Here is an 8926-nt window from a genome sequence, read left to right as displayed (position 1 = left end):
AAGAAAAAGACCCATGTTCCCACCTGGTATACCTCCTCTTGTAGGGCAGCAAAGTCTGAGCTTATTGCTGCAATAAAAGAGGGGTCAAATAAGGCCAAGGTACGTGACCTTAGGAAACACTATAAAGCAGTGATGGCGACTGCTAGGACTGAGTGGGACTGGAATCACTCGCAAGATCTTCATGATGCCCTAAAAGTCAGGGACTCCCGCAAATTCTGGGCCCTTGTTAATAATGGGATAGGGGAACTTAAAAAAGCAGTGGAACCCAACATTGCCCCAAGGTTTGGGAGGCCCATTTTGGGGTGCTTTACCAAGACACTAACTCCTGCCCTGATATAGCCCTGTTAGCGCCCTGTGGCGCACAGGACCATGACATGGAACTATCCCTGGGGGAAGTGGAGGCAGCCCTGAAGCATTTATCATCGGGGAAGGCGCCAGGTCTGGATAGGCTACCTGGGGATCTGTTCAGGCATCACTCGGACATCTGGGGTCCATACCTTCTCATTCTTTTCAATGCCATTCTAGGAGGCATGTCAATCCCCGGGTCGTGGCTGGGGGCAGAGATTGTTCCGATCCACAAGAAGGGATCTACTCTGCTCCCCGCCAACTATAGGCCCATTAGCCTAATAGATGTACCCCAAAAGCTTTTTGCGCGCCTTATCCTTAATCACCTCCTGGACTGGGTGGAGGACAATGACATCATGAGCCCCCTACAGGCTGGCTTCAGAAAGAACACGTCGACCATGGACCAGATCTTCCGCCTTCTCCTTCTATATTGGAAGACTGTAACACTAGAGGGAGGAAGACTGTACATGGTCTTCGTGGATCTGAGGTCAGCCTTTGACCTAGTCCCTAGAGGGAAACTATGGGAGGTTCTGCAGAAGCTAGGAGTACCCCCCCACCTCCTTAGTATTATCATCAGGTTGCATGAGAACAACTATGCACAAGTGAGGTGTGGGAGGGATGGCAAGCTCTCGGGCAAATTTCCGGTCCGTCGAGGAGTCAGACAGGGCTGTGTCTTGGCGCCGACCCTGTTCTGTCTTTTCATTAACAGTGTCATTCAACATCTTGACACTGTTAAGGACAATGACGCCCCGCTTTTGGCAGGCAGGAGGGTCCCGGCAATTATGTTTGCTGACGATACCCTCCTGCTTTCCAAATCCCCCATGGGAATCCAGAGGATTGTGAATGGTTTTGGCCTCTTCTGTCGTCAACATGGGCTGGAGGTGAACACAGAAAAAACTAAGTTCATGATCTTCAATCCCCCTACCAAAACCAGACCCAATCCAAAACTGGGGGAAGTTAGTCTTGAGAGGGTCTCGACCTTTATATATCTGGGGGTAACACTACAAGAAAACTTAGCTTGGGACTGCCAGATAGCGAGATCAAGGCTGAAACTATCCCAGCTATCGGGCGCACTCCTGAAGGTGGCAAACAAGTCCACCTTTAAGCCTGTAAGCCCGGCCCTGGAAACATATAGATCCCAAGCGAAGGCAGCAGCCATGTATGGCAGCGAGTTGTGGGGTCACAAAGCAGGGAAGGCACTGGCAGCGGTGGAAAATAGTTTCTTGAGACGCCTACTTGCTCTCCCGCAAGGTACGCCACTCCTCCCCCTAAGACTAGACTTGGGTTTACACTCCATTGCTGAAGATCTCCTGTCGAAACCCGTGAAGTTTTGGCACCGGATATGGACTACCGAGGAACTGTACCATTACAGACAGGACCTTATTCATGTATTGAGGCTGAATGGTAGCAACAAAATTCCCTGGCTGGCTTTTATCAAGACGGAATTGCTCAGTTTGAACTTGCCAGACCTATGGGATGATCCAGCTCAGGGCTGCCAAAGGATTACGCGCAAAACTCTCGCCCAGCTCTACAAAAACAAAAACCTGGCTGACATGGATAATGCTCATAACAGCGGCACCTTGACGGGACGTTTTATGGAATCCAAAATTCTTATCTTTTCGAACCTTTTATGGATTTTATCTTTCCTCTTTTGGCGAGGAAACTGTTTCTGCAATGAAGGTTTGGTACACTCCCCACCAAAGTATTCACCCATAAATGGTCCACAGGGGGTGATAAACTTTGCCCTTGTTGCAAAACTCAGGATGAAGATGATTTACACATAATGTTTGTTTGCCACGCCTACCAGAGTCCCAGGAAGCGTTGGATAGCACCGCTGTGTCGAAACCTGGGTTTTAGGGAGTACTTACAGGCATACAGGGTCATGAAAACTAACACCCTGGGCCATATTGTCTTTGCTGTTTCAAAATTCCTAATGGCAGCATGGATAATAAGGAAGAAAATGTCCCCCTGAACTGGTACTACCATGTATTCCTTACCCCATGCAGACCCAGTAGATCTTTTCATATGTAAATACTGTGTAATATATGTACTGTATTTTATTGTATCTTTTATGGCCTATGTGGCCGAAATAAAGAATTTTTGGAATTGGAATTGGATTATCAAGTCTCTTCTTGGATTGAAAAGTGTTCCTCTAGCAAAGAAGGTGAGAAGAGACTTTAAATTGCTGTTGGGTCATCCTCTGGCCATTTAACAAATCCTGGCAAAGCATGGCCTGGCATCTCTTTATATTTTATTGGACCGATGGAAGAACTTTGTTTAAACCAACGCTTTGCTATTGTATGTATTGATCTATTTTCTAAATGGCTTACCGTAAATTTTGTAGAAGATATTACTACGGACACAACCATACGTTTTTTGAAAACACTTTTCCAGGAGGAAGGCTACCCAAACATACTCGTCACAGACAATGGCACACAATTGGTTTCTCATAACATGCGTTCATTTTTGTCAAATTGTGGTGTCAAACATCATCGCACATCGCTATACAACCCACAAAGTAATGGTATGTGTGAGAGAATTAACAGACTGGTTAAAGGAATAATTCAAATGTCTTGCTCCAGTGGCAATTTTAATCAATGCATGGTTTGTAATATGGTCTGAGCTTATCGCACTACTGTACATGGTATTAATGAAAAGTCACCTTTTGAAATAATGCGAGGAAGATCTCCTGGCACTAAACTTACTCCTTCTTGGATTAGAGAGTAGGTTTCTCATGGGAGTTATAATCATTACAATTCCTCAGACACATTTAATGCCAATGTTATGGTTTCCACTCGCATCTCAAAGGGAGATTTTGTGAAAATAAAGTCAGGAAGAATTCCAAGAGGTTTATCTAAATTCAAAGGTCCATTTTGTGTAAAAGAAGTATATGCTCACTACATTGTTTTAGCTAATAGTGAGACATGGAACCTTCGTTGTGTGGCTTTATACCAAAAAAAACGACTGTTTCTAAGGATGTTACTGTTCCTAAGGATGTTATTCATCCTGTTTTTTCTAACAGTGGGAATAGTGGCTATATATATTCTACATGTGAAGATTCCAGTTCGTCTGTGAGTTCATCCAGTAAACAAAATGTTGGTGGTGGCGATGCTTGTGATTCTAGTAATGTACAAAACAAACAGTATGTTCCTCTGTCTATTGATTCCAGGATCCTGATGTGTCGCAGACCACCAGCATATTTAAATGATTATTGTTTTATTTTCTAGTGTTTTTTCCCACTTATCTTACATTTTGAAATATTCTTACCAAGTAATACTTTTTAACCTTCTTTACTTATAAGTTGTCAATGTACATTATTAATTTGATATGTTTCCTATTTTTCCCTAATGGAGGAAGGTATGTTGTAAAGATGTTCTCTTTCTTCATTGTTGATTATTCTAGAATGCTTGTACGCATTCTTGGTTCTCTATTGAGGATTCTCTGAATGCCAGTTGGAGACTTGGTCAGCTTGCGTGGGGACCTCGTTTGCTGTGCTCTTTAATAAAAGATCACTACTTACATAAAGAGCTTGGCGTATGATCTTCAACAACTTGCTAACTCATTTGTCACACGATTTTGGCTCCCTTCTCATGGTCACCAGGTGAAGAGCCGAAATCACACGGTGGCTGGGAAGACAACCTGCAAACCACTGAACAAAGTGACTTTGCAGCTCGTCTTTGGAGACTGTAAGCAACTGAGGTTGATTAAGGAATACTTGCCAATAGACGCAATTCAGGCGAGAGACTTGCGATGTTTTAATGCTGAAAATTGCTTTTTTTAGCAAGTGTCAATGGGGAAAAAACATTGTCCAATTATTTTTTCAAAATCTCCCACTTTCCTTGTCTAAAATGTTGGCATGCATGTTACTCAAATGAACTTTACCAATGAACTCCATAACCTATGTGAAATCCACAAAATGTATACCACAATATAGTCAGTAAAATTATGTTTATTAGACCATTGGTCTCCGAACAACATAATACATATTACAATAAATAGTTTAAAACATATACAAAACAATTTAACGGATACTTTAAAAAGGACAATGCCTTGCAGGGGCAATTCCTGCCTCCCTCCCGCATCTTAAAAATTTCGTACAGCAATACTCCTAAAATTGCAGTCAGCAACACAGACAAGCTATAACGTAAGGATAGTATTCCTACCTAAACACAATTTACTTGGAGCATGTCCCACTATAACTCCATGCCAATTTCTATCCAATCATATTTGGTTCCAAAAGAGCCCTTTTTACCGCATTCATATATTTTGCCATGGCGATTGCTATATCAAGATTTGGCATATCAGTAAATAGGTTAATTGCTAGCAGGCGCTCAGTTATGACATATTTTAAAAACAAAGGTCGTTAAAACAGTTTCCGCTGTGACACAAATTTTTGACAGTCTAATAAAATATGTAAATTGTCGCACTTGGTACCTAATCCACAGCGGCATTTACCATCCGGTTGTATCAATTCTGCTTTTCTATTTCCATGAGATACCCAACGGTTAACCCCTATTCTCCATCGGAGCACTTCAGCTCTTATTCCAGCATTAGGTAGTGCATCCAAATAGGGGTACCACATATCATTCTCCCAGCTATTCATCATATAATGGACTGACACTTTCTTTCTCAGGTACATCATATCATTTTGCCTGGATATTTCTCTTCCTGCTGTTCTAAGCTCCACATTTGAAGCTTCAACCGACAGTGTCGCCTGGTCAAATTTTATATTTAGGCTTTTACACAATGTGCACAATTTCATTCTAATCACATTGGCCCAATTTAAGTCGCTGTGCAAAATCTCCTCTTTTCACCATTGTGACACTTGTGTAACTTCCTCCGATTCCAATCTTTTTCTAAAATCTTAAAAGGGCACAATATAGTATAAGTGTACAATATTGCTATATTTTAATTACTGTGTGAGGCAACTTATGTTCTATAGCTGCGAGCAGCAAGGGAAGCAACATTCTAAACACAGAATGCCTAAAACCTACATAGTTGCTGACTTTGAAACTGGGGAACCAGATTCCAGTCTCGGGGTTGGTTCAACAAACACTTCTAATGGAATATGAATTCGCCATCACTACATTATTTACTATTAGAGCCCCCTCGTATTTCTTTGCCCTGCACTGCATGATAGTCCCACCATGCCAGCAGCCTTCCTCAAAGTCCCCTAAAGTGGAGATTAATACGACAGATGGGAGGCGGGGCCAAGACAGAGGTCACGTGGCAACGGCGCAGTGACGTGCACCATCGTCCTTTAGGAGTGGTTACCCTTTTCCTTGCGTGCTCGCGATACGGTTCTCCTCTTTATCGTGCGCGGGCAGGAAGGGCCGGACGCATTCGGAGTTGTCGCGCTGTTACAACCACAGGTGGCCCCGATTGTCCGCGTGCACCTTTTCTCGGGGGCTCGCGTGTTTTTTGTGCTTCATCGGCTACCGTCTGTCGCTCTGGTCGCGCCCGGCCCCTCCCAAGTGAGCGCGCTTAGCAGCTTTGTGGCGCCATCTTGGGCTCCCACGCCGCTACCTGAAGAGGTAGAGCAGTCGCGGTGCAGCAGTTCAGCGGTGCAATGAGTTCACCAATTAGCGTAAAGAAGCTGAAGGTGTCCGAGCTTAAAGATGAGCTCAAAAAGCGTAACCTCTCAGACAAAGGGCTGAAGGCTGAACTGATGGAACGCCTGCAAACTGCTCTGGACGAGGAGGAGGCCGGCGGAGGCTCGGGCGAGCCTAAGCCGGAGGCCAAGAGTAGCTCTAAACCTGGAGCGGACGAAGAAGAGGAGGAGGAGGAGGAAGAAGAGGAGGAAGAAGAGGAGGAGGAAGAAGAAGAAGAGATGGAGGAGGAGGATGGAGGGGAACACGCAGGAGAGGATGCCGCCGCAGCTCAGGCCTCCGGTGAGGACGAGAATGGCGATGACCAGGGCTTTCAGGAGGGCGAGGAAGAGGAGGAGGACGAAGGCATCCCCGTGGGCGAGGACGATGATGAAGATGGTGAAAACGGTTCTGCCTCCGGGAAGGACGCTAAAAAAGAGACTACCAAGAAGGCGGCGGGCAGCGAGCAGGCAACCGCGGGTGAGTACGGCGGTGTACATGGTGTGCATAAGCCGGTGGTAGGCATGGTGCTGTAGTGGGGGAGGGGACGCAGCTGTCAGCGCCTCCATTTGCAGTCAAGCGCCCAGCTCGGCGCTGCAGAAAATGGCTGCCATGGAGGGCGGGGCAGCGCGGGCTCTTTGTATGCGCGCTTTTGTGCATCGCACATGGTCTCTGGAAGGCGTGTTTATGGCGGTGGACATGGCTCCTCGTCTTACCGCCAAGTTTAAACGACCATCCTTGACCTGGCAATGCTTGCGTTTATTTAAGGGACTCCCTCTGCAGTCCTAACGTATCGAGATATTGACACTTATAAGGGATCGTTAACAATGAAGTTCAGTTTTCCCCTCCCTCGTGAAATCGCAGTCGAAACGAGTGATTTGGCTATATTTTGTGTTCCTCTCCGCCACCATTCCTCAGTGTTTTACCCCACTTTTTTACAGGCGACTCTAAATCCGACGCTAAGGCGGGCGACAAGAAGAGGGGTGTCAAGAGGCCACGTGAAGATCATGGCCGTGGATATTATGAGTATATCGAGGAAAACAAGTATAGTCGGTATGGATAATAAAAAATAAAAAAACACGAGCGCCTATCCTGACTTTTGCGCGTCTTATTTTAAATGTTGTGTACTTTCACTTAAGGGCCAAATCACCACAGCCACCAGTAGAGGAGGAAGATGAAAAGCTAGACGACACTGCAGTTTCTCTCGATGCATGTAAGTCCTGTTTTTGTTTACGAATAGCCGAGTTTCTTGGTGAAGTAGTACCACAAAACGAATACACTGGTGCAGATAGCTAGGTTCATGTGGTAACAGTGAGCCGGAGAAGTACTTTAAGGGTCTCTTTCTACACTGCCCTCTAAATAAGTAGCATACTTAGCCGGTATCCGCACGAATTAACTTTTTTAAATTGGAGTGAAATAGAATTTTCGGCCTCACAATCTCCTTATGCTCTCGATCGCTTCTATAAACCTCAGGAGTACTATAAGGAATCACAGCCACGAGGTCTGTGGTTCTAGTTGTGGCAATAGACTTAGTTTGAATTGATCGTTGGTGTATTGCTGTCAGAAAAGGACCTCGCGAAATCTACTCGCTTATTTTGCGAGTCAGGTTTGACCTGTGGGAGCTAATTTTGGGGCCTACTGTTGCATTCTAGCGGGTTGACGAAGAACGGGCTGTAGGATAACCAGAATTTGTTTCTAACATCTAATTGACTTGTAATTGAACTGTAAAAATATGTAACGACATATTGCAGTAGTTTTGAAATCACATGTTTGTAACTGAGACTGACTTTAGGGAAAGCTGGATGTTCGTGGGATTTCATCATGCTTTAGTAATATATTTGTTAAGTTAGTTTTTAAACCGGTGCTGAGAAGCATTCACGCCTTGATGACTGCTAGAAGCTACCTAAGATGGAAGTCGGGCATCATGCGAATAGATTCTTATATATGGAGAAACAGTTTAGTTTAAAGCTTTCTGTACAGTATAAATGCTGAACTTGTATATGAACAATTTGAGAACTTTTTACAGGTCATGTTAGGTCGAGTAGATTGTTCAAGTCGCTATTTTTAAAGGTCTGCAAAGTAGTCTCTGTCGGTTCCATTGCACATTGACATTTGTTTGGTCGGAGTAGACTTGGGGTGTCATTGGGACCGCTCGTACCCTAGATGTGTAATAAACTCCATGGAACCTCTTAATCTTGGCCTCACCCTGTGACTAATTGTGTGCTCTTGGTTAAACACTTTCTGTTCAGGTTGGAAGAAAAATATTACTAAATACTAGTATTTTGTAAGATAAGACATTGATTAATCAGTGAAACAGCGCACCCAGTCGCATGAATCCTGAAACAATAGATTACGCGATACTTTATGTGCCTTTGTCCTGTGATTTGCCTTTGTGAGCTCGTAGGCCACTGAAAGCTCAAGACAAAGGGCCTGGATCTAGTTTAGCTCGAAATTGTCTTGGAATCCCTGGTCCTGTCCTGAGGCTATGCCTTCATCCACATTTTAAATTGTGGTGCCAAGAACAAGCACTATTCGTGATGTAAAGTGAGAACCGAAGAGATACCAAACTTGTAGCTGAATTGTATAATGTGGAACCAAAAAACGTTGATCAGTCCCGCCTTCCCAACTCCGTGTATAATAACCTAGACTAGCATGAGTGCAAGCATGATCACGGACTTCCCTCTTGGTTCAATAATGGCGTAATCTCAGGGGAGACATGCATGTTTCTAAATTAATGTTATGAAAACCATCCCTTAAAATGAACGTCCCTCGAGGCAGAGATATAATCTTATGTACTTCTGTATGTGACTGACACTCATTCTTGGATTTTGAAGACTATCCCATTTTAACATGTCTTTAAAGAGGGTTCTATTTCATTGTGATCAACGTGTAAATAACTTACCAGATTTCTGTATGTTATGGTTTATTCAAGTAAATAGCTGCATGGCGCATCAGTTCAGCAGGGAAACCCATGTGATTCCTGATTGCTTGCA

At 44.2% G+C, this 8926-nt stretch overlaps 1 protein-coding gene across 1 annotated transcript in view; it reads left to right on the top strand.

The window, feature by feature from the left end:
- The first annotated feature begins 5564 nt into the window (after window positions 1-5564).
- The window catches only part of HNRNPU (heterogeneous nuclear ribonucleoprotein U), a 43324-nt gene continuing 39962 nt past the window's right edge, over window positions 5565-8926 (top strand). Inside the window, exons 1-3 of the mRNA XM_086927345.1 lie at window positions 5565-6413; window positions 6875-6986; window positions 7073-7146. Of these exons, the coding sequence (XP_086783471.1) occupies window positions 5915-6413; window positions 6875-6986; window positions 7073-7146 (685 nt within the window). The 5' untranslated portion in view covers window positions 5565-5914. The remainder of the gene's footprint in view (window positions 6414-6874; window positions 6987-7072; window positions 7147-8926) is intronic.

This window comes from Lissotriton vulgaris, chromosome 6 (assembly GCF_964263255.1).
Source record: "Lissotriton vulgaris chromosome 6, aLisVul1.2, whole genome shotgun sequence".
Classification (NCBI taxonomy): domain Eukaryota; kingdom Metazoa; phylum Chordata; class Amphibia; order Caudata; family Salamandridae; genus Lissotriton; species Lissotriton vulgaris.
Note: the sequence above shows the minus strand (reverse complement) of the source record. Positions and strands in the feature narration are given on the sequence as shown.